The sequence below is a fragment of the Haliaeetus leucocephalus genome, unplaced genomic scaffold (assembly GCF_000737465.1).
Source record: "Haliaeetus leucocephalus isolate CR32 unplaced genomic scaffold, Haliaeetus_leucocephalus-4.0 Scaffold186, whole genome shotgun sequence".
NCBI classification, from domain to species: Eukaryota; Metazoa; Chordata; class Aves; order Accipitriformes; family Accipitridae; genus Haliaeetus; species Haliaeetus leucocephalus.
This window is the reverse complement of record NW_010972622.1, coordinates 303,634-321,462: the sequence shown is the minus strand read 5'-3', so window position 1 is coordinate 321,462 and position 17,829 is coordinate 303,634. Positions and strand designations below refer to the sequence as shown.

At 49.1% G+C, this 17,829-nt stretch overlaps 1 protein-coding gene across 2 annotated transcripts in view; it reads right to left on the bottom strand.

The window, feature by feature from the left end:
• Positions 1 to 17,829, bottom strand: part of ATF7 (activating transcription factor 7) — a 52,599-nt gene that overhangs the window by 15,269 nt on the left and 19,501 nt on the right. The window contains exons 2-4 of one of the 2 annotated variants that reach the window (XM_010565074.1): positions 13,612 to 13,676; positions 5,841 to 5,937; positions 2,565 to 2,683 (exon numbers count right to left, since the gene is read on the bottom strand). In XM_010565074.1, the coding sequence (XP_010563376.1) occupies positions 2,565 to 2,683; positions 5,841 to 5,889 (168 nt within the window). In that variant the 5' untranslated portion in view covers positions 5,890 to 5,937; positions 13,612 to 13,676. The remainder of the gene's footprint in view (positions 1 to 2,564; positions 2,684 to 5,840; positions 5,938 to 13,611; positions 13,677 to 17,829) is intronic. The other variant, XM_010565073.1, reaches the window with a different exon arrangement.

Here is a 17,829-nt window from a genome sequence, read left to right as displayed (position 1 = left end):
TGAGCTCTTGCCAAATTATTATTATTTATTTGTACTGAAGTAGCATCTGGGAGCCCGAGGCAGAGAGCGGTGCCGTGCCGCGCCGGCCCCATCCAAACAGAGACAGAGACCTAGGAAAGACGGTCTCTGCCCCAGATGGCACCATTTTGTGGTTTCTCAGTAACACACACACATTTCTTTCCATGGGTTAGGTTTTGGGGTTTTTTTTTTTTCATAAAAGGGCTCTGCTAAGGAGAACAGGTAACAAAGCCAAATGCCTGCGAGTTACAGAAGGCACTTTCATTCACAGAAGAGCTGTAAAGCATTGTATAAATCAGCCTGAATTATTTTATTACCCGATTATCAAAAGCAAACAAAGAGCCATGCAAGTTATTAAATATCTATGAGCGCCCCATTAAAATAAAACCCAACCATATGCCTGAACCTGGCAACTTGCCACCACCCTGGGTTCCAGCAGTGCCACGTGCCCCATTTTAACCAGTTAATGACTTGCTGGGGACGGGAAAAGGGCAGGGTGACAAGGGAGGGGGACTAAACTGAGTGGCCATCTCTCCCCTCCCCAGACCTGGAGGAAGACAAGACCTGGGAGAAGATGGCGTAAGGGAGCACCGGAGGAGCACGCAACGGCGCGAGACTCCGACTGCAGGATGCTGCATTCAATTGGGCTCCAACAGACCTCGCAAATCACCCGGTCCCTCCCTCCGTCTGGGGCAGGAGAAACTCTCCCTAAATCAGTCCTGACAGCTGTTTGTCCAACCTGCTTTCCCTCCCTCCACAATCAATCCCAGCGCTTTCCTTCACTCGCCCGACTGCTGACAGTTTGTCCTAGCATCTAACCTAAACCTCCTCCTTTGCTGCATTTTAAATCCTCTCAAGGGAGGGAAAATTGCGGCAAGAGGGTAAATCCGGGCATCTACGGATGTTCTTGCTGCTCGAGTGGGGTGCGGCTCCAGCGCCTCGGCTCTGCACCGATTTACGCAGGGGCTTTGCTCGTAGTAAGTGCAGTAACCGTTTACCTGCCCTCTTAAGCAGAGATGTTGCACTGGGAATCACAAAGGAGAAGGGATTAACATGCAGGAAAGTTTCAAACCACTTAAAGTGCCTCCAGGGAAGCGCCTGCTGTGCCTATGTTTTTAATTAACATGCTGGTGTAGAGACCACCCTTGGAACTGGAGGACAAAACATAACAGCAGCAACTGGGCTCGATGCGGCCAAATGTTGAAAGCATCTCAGAAATGCAGGAGGCAGCTCTGGCCAGGTTCGGTGAGTGACAAGCCATCTGGGCCTGGGGACCTCGCCTGTGCAGAGATTTTCTAGGAGGGATAATGCTTTCCCTAACGCCTGAAACCATCCCAAGCTTCACGCTGCCGCGTTTGCCTGGCTGCCAGCGGAAATATTTAGACTGCAGTCATCCTAAAGCAAAAAAGGAAAACAGCTAACAGCCTAAGGATCATAGCTGCAGCTATTAGGTAGCACAGCCCAGGAGATGGGTGGTCTTACATATAAAACAACTGGCTAGACTGTGGGCTGCTCAACCATTTATATGTGAAACCACAAACGAAAAGCTACCTTCTCCCAGTGCTCAGGGTCTGGGCTGCAGAGAACAAAAGGCAGGGAATTCAGAGCATAAAATGCCACGCAGCCCCGACAAGGCCCTGCAGCATACCAATGAGAGAGATCAATTTATGCTTTAAAGAGCCCTGTTATTAGGAGAGCGGGTGAAAGACAGTTTTCAGTTTTAATTCTGAATTCCTCCGTTCCCCATCTCGGTGAAGATTTACGTGGCTGTGCTCCTGCAGTTTATTTCCAAGCAGCGCCGCTGACTGTGAGCGTATGTACATACATATATCAATTTAGTAAATGTATGTGCCAGTCTAAGAGCCCAATACACATCTGCTGCTCCTCAGATCCTGGAAAGGTGGTGTGGGGGGGAGAAATGTCCTTAATTAGCTGCTATCTGACGAGATCCCGTTGTCCTTCAGACCCTTGCGCTCCTGAGGTTGGCAGGGGCAGCCTGAATCGATAGTGCTTGCATATGAGGGAGCTCTTTGTTAGAAAAAGCCTCACTCCTCCATGGAGCCCCGCTCTCTATTTGCATGTACTGTGACACTGTTCAAATGCTAAAGGCACACGGCAGCTAATCGGTCCCTTCCCTGCTGATTGCACCTTAAAGGCATCATCGTCAAGGATCTTGATCCCTGAGGAGGCTCCGAGTGAATTTTTGCTCAGATCCTGAGCACCGAGTCCTGCTCTTTTCCCACATCTCCTTCTCAAGGTGCGAGGTATTTCGGGTACTGCCTTTTTTTTCTTTTTTGAAGTGAAAAGCCAAAGGAATAATAAACCATTAAAAATCTGCTCTCACCAGGCCTCGGATTGCAGGATAGCCAGCCAAAGTCACCCGAGTTAAAAAAATAAAGTCCCACGTAAGCCAGCATATTAAATCCGAGACCACACTTAGTTACCCTACAACATATGCCTTTCATCAGAACAGCACCGTCCCCCCTCCAGCCCCCACAATATGCACCCGGCTCAGTTTTACGGCAATGGTGGCCTTTGCCTCTTGCCTTTTTCTCGTCATCTTCTGCGGCTTTCTTGAACTCGTGCTCAAAGGAGCTGGCCAGTTCATTGAAGAGTCCCACTTCTTCACAGTTCTTCAAGAACCGAGTTGGGGTTGGAGTCTGATCTGTTTGGGTTGTAACACCAAGCATCGGTCAAAGAGAGGCTAGAAATTTCATTTTAATCACCTTAGTCCTCTCTGGGGACCCCTAGCAAATGTGGCCTCTGTTTTGTGGAAGTCTGGATGCTTTTCTGCTAAGGTGTATGTCATGTTTGTAAAACAAGTGACAATTCAGAATGGGGAAAATAATTCCTTGTTAATTTTGTTTCTCTGGTAAATGCTGTTCAAAGGAATCATTGCAGCAAGACGCATGCAGTGATTTCTGTGAAATTCCTGCCTGTGGGTCGTGTCCTGTCCCTCCCACCCCAGGGTTTTGCTTGTCCTCATCTGAAATGCTGCTGCAAGGAAGGAAAATAGTGGGGTTTGATCTCCCTGAAACAGCAGATCTTAAAAATATGGAGTGATGAGAGGGGAAATGGCCGATTGAAGCAGCTCCACCGCTGATGTGGAATAGAGCTGGGCAGAGTTGCTTCTCTCCCTGTGCCGGCTCCGTACATTAATGCACATCCTAGGACAGACGGCTACGTGGGAGTGCTAATAATTACCACCACTGTCCAAAGCAATCCCTCTGGGGCCCGTTTTCCACCATATTAACACGTTGAGTCATGATCTCTCTGGCCATCACCCAGGCTATAAAGCAGAAAGAAATCTCCCCGCTCCCAGCGAGCCTCGTTTTTCTGCGTGACGTTAGGTCAGGAGTCCAGGTACTAGCAGGAGCCCGGCACAAACACGTTACACTGAAAGAATCCACCTGGCAGAAAACTACATAGATTTTTAAGCACAAAGGGGATCCCTGGGATAGTTTAGCCTGACCTTCTGCATAAAACATCGGCTGTTTGGCACAGATGCTCCCTGTTCAAGCGCACTAGCTGTGCTCGAGCTGAAGTGTCTACAGAAAACATCCCATTTGATTTCAAACCCGCCAGTGGTGGAGAGTCTCCCACAGCCTTTGGGAAGCGACTCCAGTGATTACTTCAACTTGCTGTTACAGACCTACACTTTATTTCCAGTCTGACTTCAAACCCTACCTATTGGTTTTGTTAATAAAGTAAAGGCCTCCTCTGAGCACACTTCGGTTCCCCCCCAATCTCTCTTCATTAAACCAAGAAACTTTGTCAACTAAAGATCTCAGCAGGACGCTGTTTTTCCAGTGCTTTAACAGCTCTCAGGGCTCTTTTCGGACCATTCCCCATTTAGAAAAGTCCTTCCAAGCCGCGCACGCCAGCCCGGGGCCCAAATCTCCAGCAGAAGTTTTCACAATGCCACAAAGCAAAGCCATATAACGTCTCTTGTCTTACCCTTCCCCAATTCGTACCTCCAGGAATTGCAGCAGCTCTTCCACCCACAGCATCACCCCAGAAGTGCACGTTCCCATTAAATAAGTCTCCCTGCTGCCAGCTAAAACCGGCAGAGAGAGAACAATTCTTTACGACTCTCTTTAGCTTAACCGCAGAGTTACGGCAAGAGATGTACACTGAATCCTCCTGCTCATTAACACACGGGCTGCTGCCCTGGACTCGGCACAAAGCAAGAGGGAGGGAGAGAACAAGAAAACCCAGAGACAAAATGGTGGCTTAAAAAAAAAGAAGAAAAAAAAAAAGGGCATTAGGAACATAGGGCAATAACGCCCTAGATCTCACTGCTCAAAGCCAGCATGCTTTATAACCCTCGCAACCCCCCCGGCAGCTCTATCTGCCATCAAGATCTCTGCCAGGAAAGCCTGTGTTAAATAGGCTGGTCTTGCACTGACCACAGCTAAATAAGTTTGGGGTTTTTTTTGCTTTGTGGCTTACCCAGAGTGACCCACTGAGCATCAGCCCAGAAGAGCTAGGAGAGGGGGCTAGACCCGCCCTCGCTGCTGTTCCTTGTGCTAAAACAACAGTGTTCATTCCACCCACGGTTTTACCCCTGAGAGTTTACCCATGCACAGGAGGAATGTACACCTCTGGGAGCAGCTAAGATGAGGACTTTTAACGCCGCATCCCCGTTAGAGCCAGTGGAATTTCAGCTGGAGTTAGGACTGTACCCCATTTCTGCTCCCTCATCACCGCCCAGGCAATTTACGCCCTGGGTTTATCAAGCAAAAGCTAACCCTCCCGCTGTGCACCCTGTTTAGAAAGGGGGTGAACTGAAGTAAAAACGACCTTTAGGAATCTGAGGTTTCTTTCAGCCCCTGCCCCAAATTCTTCACCATCAACTCCCATTAGCCTGATCCCATTTGAAATTAATTCTCCCTCTGGGAGCCTGTTTCGTCTCTGCAAGCCCTCCCCTCGGAGAAGCTTTTTGCCCTTCCAGCAAAGGCTGCACGAGCTCTGTTACAACCCTACCCACAGCTAGAGTTAACTTGAAGGCTTTAAGAAACCAAATGAATTGCTATTTCCTACTTCAACACTAAATTTGGGCTGGAGATGAACCCAGGAAAAGGGTGCCAGGCTCTTGCAGCAGACGCTTCGTTTCCCCTTATGAACTCTTCAGAAAGGCGTCAGAAAGCATTTCCTCCTCTCTTCTTGTTCTCAGCAACAGCCTTTTCATCCAGCGGTAACACAAACCTCACGCCCTTTTAAGAAGCCTGAATGAAAGGGGACTGACAAGGCAGGAGAGTATCTGTAACCGGCAATGATCTGCTGCCAGACAACAATATATGTATTTTTTTTCCCCCAATCTTATAAAGGCTGCATTGACCGTACGCTGCCAGAGCGCCTCATTTGGGCTCTGCAAATGCACTCTCGGCAGTAGCCAGTGCACTTGATGGCATTTTAATTTATTAACTGCTAGCCTAAAAGCTCAAGAAAATTGACACCTGGGCTGAGGAGAGGAAGCTGGGTTTGTCAGATTTTGTTCATCGTCCTCAAAGCACATGCAGAAACGTGAAAGACCTTTTGTCCATAAATCTTCCAGTCTTAATAAAAAGGGTGAGAGAGCTAAAAAAAAAAAAAAAAAAAAAAACCAACCCCCACAAACCCTGATAACCCCAAAAAAAAAAAAAAATAGAAACTTGGAAGCCTCTGGCTTTCCTTTCCTCCTGATTAAATGCAGATCACAAGAGCTTTTTATGGGAGGTAGAGACGTTTTTCAGTGCATCTGGTCCCTGGTATTAATCTTGCAGTCATGCTATATTAATGTGCACCATTTTCAGAGCTGGCCTGGATTGAACGCCGCATACCTGCTATGATGACTGAGTCAGTTCGAGCAGGGCCGAATTTCAATGTCATCTCATGCTTGTGTTTATGAACCGCCAGGTGGTCCTCGTTTGTAAACCTCTGAAATGAAACAATTTAGAAAATCGTGAATAAATGCATTTTGTGTTTTACGGGTACATCCTGCAGCAGGGTGGGGGAGAGAGCCGCCCGGAGAGCAACTGTAACACAATCGCTGCCGAGCGTTAAGCAAAACCAGAGCGGGACAGATTGTTTGAGAAGCGGTGTGTGAACACATTGCTCAAAATGAAAAAGCCATTACATGGGGCTTCTGGGGAATGGGGGACAAATATTTTTAATAATCCATTTTTTTAAGCGGCAGGGCCACACAGCAGCTGCAACTGACCTAGGAAATGCAAATCCGCCCCGCTCGGTGAGATGCGCCGCTTTATTGCTGGCTAATGGAGGGATGAATTAGGTGCTATTAGGGGTCGGGCAACTTTTTTGGATGGCGCGCGACAGAGCTGGCACCCGCCTGGCAATTCAGGCCGTGACTTTATGGAGCAGGACGGAGGCGGCTGCCCGTCGTCCCTGCCCGTGGCTCTCTGCGATGGCACGGAGCAGCCCGAAGCACGACCACCGTCAAACCGGAGGAGGGGGGATGCATTTCACACGCCGTAAAGATGCTGTCTGAAATTCCACCTGCAGGAGAATTGCAGGATAAAAACCCACCCGTGATGGCTTTAGGAATGTACTGGGTGAGGGGGCTCACATCCACCCTGCGAGAACACGGAGGCAGGGCTGGGTGCGTGGGGCCATTGCTGACACCCGGACAAAAGGGCAGCATCGCTGCTGCGGGGCTGCTTTGTGAACGGCCACACCAGCCCCAAGCATCGAGATTGAGGAAAGTGAGGGGGGGAGAAGAGGCAGGGATGGGGTTAAAGCAAATAATCATAAAGACCCGAGGATGGATTGCGCCTCTCCTAATAGACTGCGACAAACCGGGAGGCTGAGGGCATTGCACGGGCTGTACTGCAGGATTTTTATGCATCCAGGAGCCGCGCAGCATCGGGCTTGTTTCTAGAAAGAGCTGCTGCTGCAGCAAAGGATTTCTGCCCTTTTCCCCTTCCTTTTTTCTCTCTCTTTAAACCATCCAACAAATAAACCAACCCAAAGCCACCTGTTTCTGTGAATTAGCTCAAGCGTGACACCCCGGGTTCGCTCGCTCTTTCCGAAGCTTATTTACGACTCAATTTTTTTATCGAGCAAATCTGCATTTTCCAGGCTGGAAGCCGCCGCGGCGCCTTCCCGGGAGCCGTGCGGCGGGGGGGACGTTAGCAGAGGCAAGGGACAGCACTGCCGAGACAACGGGCGCATCCACACATGTCCCATCCATCTTCCCCTTCAGTGCAATAACAAGTGTATTATGCAAAGTGTCCTTCAAACACATTGTATCAGAAGGTGCTTTTGATAGTGACTCGTAACTGGAGCTCAAATTAAAAGAAATTAGAGCTGGTGGGTCTTAACACGCTTGCAGGGAGAAAACCAAAGAGGTATTTGCCCACGTAACCCCAGGCATACACATGCCTGCCTTTCCAGCCACTGCTCCCCGATTTGGTCCGTAACTAAACCTTAAATAACATTTCTCAACGGTTTTGCTGAAGATACACATGTTCTGGGTTTCTTTCCTCCCCGCAGCTTCTGAAACCCTCAACTCTGCTCCAGCCCAAACGTGACTCATTTCCAAACAGCATTACAAATCTCGGCAATGCCAAAAAGCCACCGAACAAAGGAGAAGTGAGCGAACTGCCGCCGTTTTCCGAGGGAGACAAAATTTGCAGCATCGTTTTGCATCGCACCATAAAGCGTTCATGGAAGGGGGAACCGGGGAGAAAGGGTGGGCACCGACACTTTGTCATGTTTCTGGCCCAAAACCGCCCTGGCTTTTAACATACTCGGCTGCCAACCCCACTCGCCCCTTGCGACGCAGTGACGAGCTGTTAGCGGAGGAAAATAGGTGGGTTACGGTAAGCAGAGAAAAATAAATCAGTTTTTTTGTGAGGACAGAGGAGCAGCCGGTTTCAGATGAATATTTAGTAGGCAGGCGGCCGCTGCTCCTGCGGCGTGTCAAAATACTAAACATGCAGAGAGAGGGGAAAAAAAAGGAAAAGGAAGAAAATTCCCAATTCTCTGGCTCCGTTTTGTACTGGGTAAAGAAGTAGGAGATTTTTAGGTCAATGAGGGAAGCAGTAAGAGGATGAGGTGGAGAATGGGGTCACATTTCTCTCCCCCCTATGCTCTCCCCACCAGCCCCAGCTCCACAAGGGGCATGCTTCAGCCCAGCCTCAGTACTGCTGAATTTATTTTAATCTTTCATTTTGCTCCATTGCAGGAATTTTTATTTTTTTTTTTACATTTTTTTTTTCTAGGGCACTTTTCCTGCTTTCGGTGTGCATTACAGCTCTATTTAACATCTTTATGTGGTCTCACTAGCTTGGGAGCGCTCTCTTTCTCTGCACAGAAATGCTCACAGACACAATATATCTTTCTACATACATTTCCAAACGCCGAAACCTAGAGGCTGAGTCTGGCACTTCAGTTCTAAATCATGTCATTTTACACAGAGAAGAAAGCGGGGGGGTGGGGGGTGGGGGGAGAAAGGGGAAGAGTAGGGGGGAGAAAAAAAAAAAATCGAAGGAGTTAAAGCCACAGCCCTGGCTTTAATATTTAATCTCCTTCCATCAGCAGCTGACATATAGCAGTGTTATTTCAGCCTGCTATTTTGTGGGTGTCTGAATTAAAAAGAAGATGTAGACTGTAAACTCTTTGGGGCGAGGGACAGGCACTGGGATAACGCTGCTGCCTCCATACTGCAAATCGGCCCCGAAAGCAGCAGTGACTCTTCACGCTGCAATGGCGAAGGGCTGCATAAAATAAAGAGTTTAAACACCGCACACAGCCCTGATTTCTGCTTTTCTCTCCCCTTACGATGGCCCTACGACTGCTTTCAGTGCAGGGGACAGAGCACATGGATGGCATTTGGGGTTTGGGTAAACACGGGGCTGGGTTTATTTACCCCAGAGACTGTAACAGCTTTTTGGAGAAAACAGATTTGAGGCAGACTAAGGCTGGCCAGTCCGCATTCTTTACTCAACAGGCTGTGACAGCTCGATGAATAAATGTGCTCATTTAAAAATCTTTATTTAATAGGACACAATACTTCCAGCTGGACCAACACACCATCTTCATTAGAGCAAGAGCCAGAGAATAAATGCAGTAGGCTGAAGCCTGGATCTTTAGTCAGAAGGAGATTTTTCCATCAGCTTAATAAGCACAACATGAGAAACGAGGGGTTGCTCAGGGTTTTTCCTTGCTTTTGTAAAGCCTACAACTGCATTTGATGCAAAAGCAGGGTCAAGTGAGCGCCAAACCCCCTGCAACCAACCCTCCGACCGTGCAGGAGCCCAGGCACTCGCTGGCTCTCCCGGCAGCTCCAGCACACAAGCTGCACGGCTATTTTTTAACCTTGACAGTAATTTTCAGAGAACATAAACACCGGCTGCGCACCGAGCCGGTCGCCTGGCCAAAATTCTGTTTTAATATAGACCGGGTGTAGGCTGCAACAGCACACTGTTCTATGGGCGCACGCTTGTAAAAAGGAGACTTTACCTTGCCAAAAGCACAACTTCTGGTACAGTCTCACCAGACCTGAAAGGGGTGAGGAGCCAAACCTGTCTCCATCAAGCTCATCACACGGCTGAATTAATAAGCTGCCATTAATACAGGGAAGCCGAAACGCTGCTCCAACCTTAACTCCAGCACAACGGTGTGTTATTCTGCCCATGGACACCATGGTACTGCCGTGACACGGTTAAAACACCTGGATACCAGGGGAAACAAAAGAAAACAGCACATGTCTTGCAACTGCAGGGCTGGATGTGAATGACTGCACTAAGCACACCAGCGTGGATAAGCTGAACTCAAAGTCATCGACTTTAAAAGAAGCCACAACAGATTTCACTTACGAAGTCCGTCTGGTTGCTGTGATGCCCTACAGCGAGTGATTACGGTGTGATCAGCCCAGGGTGAGGGGACCTGGGGGATGTCCTGGGGTCTGCCTTGCTTTCCTGGCACCACCTTGGGCAGGGGGCACCTACCTCCTTCATTTGGGGACCTCCCGGTGCGCAGGACACCCACGTGAGCTGGGAGACAGCGGTGTGCAGAAAGCAAGGCCAATGCCACTGGGAGATGCTGGACCTCCTGCATGCATCCCAGCCCACCCAGCGTCCAACGCAGCACATCCTCCCCACGCTTCCTGGCTGCGGCAGACCCGCTGCCTACGCCCCATCCATACATCTTGCTGTGACAGGGCTCAGATGGATTTCTAGCCGCATGGCAGGCTGGATAGATATTCCCCGTTCATTCCGCACAACCGCAGAGGTAACTAATGCAGGGTCACAGATGCCCCCAAGGGCTGGGTGCCCAAAGGTTAGCTGTTACAGCTGTGAGTGATGTGACCCCCCAGTTCTTGCGCAGATCTGGGCTCCATCTCACCCATTTCCCATCTGAGCAATGACAACGATAATTCCCTCCCTTGCAGAGAGGCTGTAAGGATTAATTCGCTAATGTGCATAAAGTGCCCCGATACTGGAGTGATTCATAGATTATAAAGGCCGGGGGGACCATTACAATTATCTGCCCGGGACCACGTGAATCCCCAGATGGGCCCAATTCCATAGGAAAGGAGGCGTCACGAGATGACGAGGAGGTAGCGCTGCAAAGACTTGTTGGTTTGAAAGAATGCAACAATAGTATGGCCAAGTTGACTTATTTTTACACTTACGCGAGATGACACAACAAGATTTTGGACCCGTTTCCTCTTGGAGGGTTCCCCATAAGGTGATGCACACTGGGCCAGGTTTCAGAAGAGCTCGGAGCCCACTCGCTCCCACTGGAAAGTTCATGGCTATGTTTTCGAAAGCAGCCAAGGCACTGAGTCCGTGCAGCTCGAAGGTGGCCGCAGCAGCTATGGTTACCGAGCGCTTCTGGAAAGCTGGTTTCAGTGGCAGCATCCTTCCGCTAGAGGAGGGAAGAGACAGCACCTCTGTGAGCCTGAATGAGGATAAACGAGAAGAAGAGTGAAGGTTTACGAGTGATCAGCTCAAGAACAAAAAAAACCAGATCGTGTATCGCACGTACAGGTATTCAAAGAGAGTTCTGCCGCTCCTGTTCGAGCACAAAGCCTTTTGCAGGAGGGGGAGAGGCTGCTCGGTGGACTGTGAGCGCAGCACAGGCTTTATATAGAGAACGCCCCTGAGCCAAGGTCATTTCACCCCAGCCCGTACAGGGGAGAAACAAAAACCTGAAAGAGAGGCAAGAAGGTAATCTCCACAGCCGCATCAGCCAGGAGGCATCAGCTCAGTATCGCTTCAGGGCTTTGCTTTGTCGCTGCCACAGCGGGGCCATTTCTTGCATTGCAGAAGGATGCTTGTCTGCAAGTGCCCGGTGCCCTTCTCAATTCATAGGCAGCAGGAAAAGCTTATTTCTACTCACTCAGGTCCTGTGAAAATCAGAAAGACCACAGCCAGCTCAGTCACCTCAGAAAGGAGCGGGCTTGGATGCATTTTGTGCAATGCCCCCCTGCAGCTCCCCCCCACCACTAAAACTGCATCAAGATTAAATCTTGAAATGTTATTTTTGGCTCAGGCAGCTCCAGGGACCCATGTGGCTATGCATTTTACCTTAAAAATCTGCTTACATCCTGCCCTATGATTAATTCACGTTCCTTTTTTTTTTTTTAAACAAGGAAAAGAAAAAAAAGAAAAAAGAATAATAATCAGAAACTTTAGCCTGTTCACAGGCAGCATTGGGTGCTGGTGTTAGCAAGCCACGTCCAAACAGCCAAAAAACCCTTTAACAAACACTTTGTTTGGGACGAATATTGTGCAAACCACAAAAATTTGGCTTTTTTTTCTTTTTTTGCTTAGAGAGAACCATCTGCCTTCAGATTTTGTTTTTCTGGGGGATTGTGTGTTTTGTTTTTAAGCTAGTTATCACGGATCGGCACTGCACAGCAGCATCTTCTCTGTGTCATATAATCTGCCCTCCTCCAAATGCAGACGGCTCCATGTCGGGCTTCTCCCATCTCCAGCAAGCCAAGGGAGAGCAGCAGCAAGGTTAAGATGCCAATGCGTGACACAGGACGCTTTGCTTTCCCTGAGATCAGCACCTGGGAGGTGACAGACGAGCTGCATTTTTTATAAGGCAGTGACGACCAGGCCGGAGGGAGCGGATTTTTACGGGCAGTTCAGTATTCAGCTCCTACCAAATCACTGGTAATTAGTGCCAAGATACTCAGGTTGCTCCACAAACTTCCCTGAAATTTAAACAAAGAGTTAACCAGGTTCTGGAGCCCATCCCATCCCGTTGTTCCTCATTCCTCCTTGGCCAGAAGGGCAGAGCTTTTAACTCGGAGTAGGTAAATAATTTAATTTACATTTCTATAGCTTCCCTTATCCCAGAGGGCTTCTCATACACATGCCCCTCCACTGAAATGCAGGTGTTTCAGCAGGGGGGAAGGCAGCAACCATCTGGCCTACAGCACACCATGTAGCGGTTAGGAGGGAAGCATTCGGCCAAGGACATACGGGGCAAACTCTTTAATAAACTCTGTATTCAACTTTACAGTTGGTTTTTTTTTATTTTAATAAAGTCTCATATGGTAGACACAGCCTCTCCTTCATTTCCAGTGCACCTGAGTTGTGCATCAGCACGTCCGGGTGCAGACAAAAACAACCACCAACCCTCTGGAGCAGCCAGCAACTGACCTACTCGGCCAGGAAGGCATTTATCCCAGCTGGATTTAACCTGGGTTGGACACTGAGCGCTTCAGCTATCAAACCCAAGCCACCAGCTACTGAGGAATTTCTCTGCAGCACACCGAAGGACCACGAACCAACCTCCTCTCCTTTGTAAAAAGGGGCACATGTAGAAAATTAGCAGATGGTTGAGGTGGTTTATTGAGTATCTGGGAGGAAAGCAGACCCTTGTTTTGCCCAAAGTACACCCAGCCCTGCTGATGAGGAGCCCTCAGGCACAGCTCCTCTGGGACGGCCGCTGGAATTACAGCCCAGACCCTGGGACGCAAACCTGACCTGGGAAGATCAGGCTCCTAAACCTCCAATGGGTCTACACTATGTGAGAGCAAGCAGAATTTTCTAAGACACCGATACCCTCCTCCTTTGCTTGAGCGATGCTCGAGGGCGATGGACACCTCAAGGAGTCAAGTCCACTCCCCCTGAGCTCTCTGTCCGCAGGCATCAGCTGCTCCATCCTGTCGGCAGCAGATCTCTGCAGCCAGACGCAGACGAGCGATGCGGGGACCTGCCTGCAGTCGCACAAAGCCTGCGGCGCTTGGCTAGAACCTGGAAATGCAATAATTATTTACTTCCACACGGTGGAGCATTTTTAGCCTTGTTTCGATAAAAGTGAAGGTTATTAAAATACATGTATTAATTACCGCTGCCACATAACTTAAGAGGAGAGGCACAGCGGTAATTAACGGAGGTGAGCGAGGGGGTGGAGTTGCAGAGCGTCAGCGACTCCACAGCTTGTGCCTATGGATACGCGCCTGCCCCATGGGAACCCCCAGATAGCTCCAGTGTGGATGTGAATCATTATTACGTCCCCGGCTCGAATCCCAGCAGCACCACAGGTTTTCAGTGTGACCTTGGGCAAGCCATCAATTCTTCCCCTACCTACCAGACAGAGCAAATAAAAAGGGAAAAGGCACCATACTTCACGAGGGCGTTAGGAGAGGAAGCCGACCGCGCATGCAAGTACCGGGAGCCATGTGAGAAGCACTGCAGGAAAAAAAAAAATATTAACAAAGGCAATTACAGCTGTGTTTCCCTAACCGTATTTCAAGCACGGGCGCTCGGTGATTCATTAGGAGCTCAGCATCTCCTCCCGTCACAAGAGCTGGGGAACAGAGACCAAGGAAAACGGGCAGAAGCACGGCGGAGGGCAGGGAGCTCGGGCTAAGTGAAATTCCTGCCCTGCCCTACCGCAGAGAGCTGCTTGGACTGAGCAGTTTAGGAAGTTATGCGGCATTGCGGGAGGAAAAGGGTGAATTATGCAGCCGTGCTGTTGTGTTATTCGTGAGGCCCTGCCCTCGTGCAATGCAGAGAAAGAATTGTGAGCCCCTGGTGCTGCTGGTAGAGCAGAAAGGGTAAAAAAGAGAAGGAAAAAAAAAAATCCCCCCCAAAGACTTGAGATCTACCACAGAAACCCAATCTGGGCTCCTGCCTTCCCTTGCAAGCCTCTGCTGTTTACCAAATGAGTCACCCTTCCTGCCTTGAACGCTCGACAGCTCCTGAATGAATAATCTGGGAGCAAAGACTCTTTCTCGGCAAACAAACAGCATCAGCAGCAAGCCCCGCACAACGCATGCATGCGAGAGATAATTTATAGAGTGAAAAGAAAAGAATAACAGGAAACTCCTTCTCTGCATACCCCGAGAAACAAGAATGTATGTGTAAAAATAATTAAATCCGAATTGGAGTCGATTAATTTGTCTACAGGGCTGAGGATTTGTGCTTTGGGAGGCTGCATGGGGATCTTAAAAAGTCTCTGGACGGTGGCCAAGTCTGTCAATACCGCACGGGCGAGGAGAGGCTTTGGCAGCAGGTGCCGGAGCACATGCAGCTCCGGCTGCGCTGTGGTACAAGCCACTCCGGCTTCCCTGCTCCCTGCCAAGCCATACATCGCAGCCGAGTGCTCGGCCTCAGTAGAAACGCAGCCCTTAAGCCCGGGGTGACAACGGGGAGTCTTGCAGCCTGCACGTCCCCTGCACCTGGTGGGGACACTGCGATGCTCCCCCAGCAAGGCAGTGCTATCGGCACCAGGAAGGAGAGCTTAAAAATTTAGGTAAAGGGAAACAGAGTGGTTTGAGCCAGCAGAACTGAGCCAAAACCAGGACTCAGACGTCTCCCTTGGACCTGAGATACCCAACGCAGTCATGTCTGAGCAAGGGTTTGTGGTCAGGTCCTCGAGCAGCAGCACAGCACTGCAGGGAGCTGCTGTGCCCACGCGCAGGACAATGGTATCTCCCTTTCTGTACTTACCCTGGGAAGAGCATAAGAGAAAGCTGTGCTGGGAAAGTGGGACTCCAGCAGCGGACTCTGCTCCGAACAGCCGGTCCCTCAACTCCAATCCAACCCCCTCACAGTCATTTCCAAAGCAAATTCTCAAGGGCCGAGGGACCGGAGCTTAAATTTGGTCTCATCCAAGAGGTGTGGTGGTTGTCCTCTTGGAAGATGCCTTGCACTAGGCTAACACGATCCTCTCCGCTGTACTATTGTTTCAGGGCTACAAGAAAGCCGATCCTAAAAAAAAAAAGTTAGCTCCAATGGAAAAAAGCACTCATTGTGCCAGTATGCTGCAGCTTGAAAAAGTCGACGTGACTCAGCCTTGACCTTTGAACAACACTACAATTAGAAAAAGGATGCTATGGTCCCCATTCAGTTTTTTAATGCACTGGAAGGTTGATTTCCTTCAATTCATTTGCAATATTGGGTGCGCGCCTACCCATTCATGATGTGTGAGCCTCTCCTTACAGGCTTTACTGCCTGAAAAAAGGGGTGGTTTTTGTGGACCTGAGCTAGGACTTCTCCTGGGGAAGCTCCAACAGCAACAGTCTGGAGAGGGCATCATGTTAAGTGACAGAATTTAAGTGGCTTAGAGGCTTGGGTTTTTTCCCCCTTTACTGTTGGCATTTTGCTAGTCAGAGGGAACAAGCTATAACGAAGGGTAGACCCACATAACCAGAGGTGCGTGGGCATGACTTCAATACATCCACATAGTCTAAAAATGGGGAGGGTAATCGTTGAGGTTGGTAGATGGGATATCATCAAGTTGAGAGGGGCAAGATGCAGGAGGCAAATTGAGATATACGGATCCTTGGTCACCTTGAGAAGTGACTGGGGCATTTTGGAAATGAGCCGTAGAAATACAAGGGGTCTGGCCCCCTTCATCTATACCTAGAAGTATGAGCTCTCTGCAGAAGCTCAGTGGAGATCGCTTCAGCCAGCTCCGATTTCCACATATGTCCCAGTGTAAGATGTGAAATGAGAGACTGAGGAATTCACCAAACCCGGGCAGCGACTCGGCCAGAGCCAGTCCTGCCCTCACCCCATCCGTATTTACGGAGCTCCCAGATCTTACCTGAGGGCATGATTTCCCCCCAGAACTAACCCATTCTGTAGCTCCCTTCATCTTCTTTATTCCAAGAAGCCCTAAAAGCACAAACAGCTTTCCAGCACCAATCTCACCAACACCATGCATGAAAACGCATCCTTTCTTTGTCCCTCTCCACACCTTTCTCCCGGAGATTTTGGCTAACCTGCAGAGTCCCTTCACTCTTTTTCTGCCCCTGCTTTCCAGACCTGGACGTAAAACTTAAGTCCTGTATTTTATAAAGGACCATGATTACCCATGATAAGTTGTCAGATGTCAGCGCACCACGGTAATTAAGCTTTTAAAAGGAGATAGGCAGCAGCAGAAAAAAAATTCCGGGCGTTTGACTATTTTTGCCTCCTGGAAGAGCCACCTGTTTTATCGTAACAGGTAGATTTATGGGCATATTAACGCGGAGCTGCTGCTCCCACCCTGATGAGGTTCTCAGTGACCCTCTTCTCTCTCAAGATTTATGATTTCTCCGAGCAGACTATTGCAGAGGGGTCTAACTTCAAGCTCTTTGCCTGACTCCATCCTGCACCCAGAGTGCTAGGAGATCTCCTGCACTAAGGATCTGGATCCTTTTTTTCCCCCAAATCATCTGCAATCATTATGCAACTGCACCACCTTTCAAAAGGTGCCAAGTTTTCCCCAGCAAGTCAGGTCAGGTTTACGGGGAAGCAAGTCTCCTTGCACTTCTCACGTTCATTTCCAAACAGCTCGCAACGCCTGCCATTACAGGAGCTCACGACGGGGACGTTTCAGCTGTCTACACAACAGGATTACATTCAAGGAGTGCATTAATGCGCTCCCAGCTCTTGGGCACTTGTCTGTGTACTTAGTGACCCGACAAAATCCCCAGCAAAAGCCTTTCTGTGTCTGAAGCGGACTCCCCAGCTGCAGTTCGCACCAGCCCAGGGCTCTCGCTCGCTTCTAATTGCCTCCTCAGCCGCTCCTGGCTAATGGTAAACCCTTTCAACATTACTTTCCACCTGCAGCCCTTAATAAAAATTAAGTGGATAAACTCTTAAGTGCAAGAAAAATCAGACGAGATAGAGCCAAGCATAACGCAAGCAGCTTTCCCATAAGCTTTTCCCCTCGTTGTTTGATCTACAGCCCTCCTCCCCAGCCCCGTCTGTGCTCCCAGCCTCGCAAGCAGAGATTACCCCCACTGAGGTACCAACTGGGTGATGATTCAGCGATGTAGAAATATACAGCTGAGGTCACCAAAATCGCTTTACTTGCATCCTTAGGGTCTTAACAATTTTTTCCGCCTACGTTATGGGCTGCAGATAATAAAATTTCACATGCAGTCAAAGCAAAATGCATTTAAATTTTCTTCTAAAGCTTACAAATGTTTGAGGTTTATAGCAAACATCACACAAGCCTCTTAAAAGGGAGACAAGCTAACACAGCAATCACAAATTGTTTTTAATACCTAAAATGTGTGCAGGAAACACCTCCCCCAGCCACAGAAACAAAAGCTTGGATTAATACCCCAGCGAGTAGGTGAATTAGCAGATTTTACAAGTGCAGAAGCCAGAATTAAGATGTCAACAGCAATGCTGTGCAATGAAGAGCTCACACCTGTATCTTCAGCGCTGCAAGTATCTGGTAACACATCGCACAGTGAGTTTGCAAATGCCTGGGGTAGCAGAAGCAATGGGGAAGGCAGGAGTCTCGCAACAAAAAAGCAAAGAAAAGAGCCAGCAAGATACACACAAGCAAGACATCAGTGGAATGATCTGCTCCTTACTTTTAAGTCTAGCTTGGATTGCT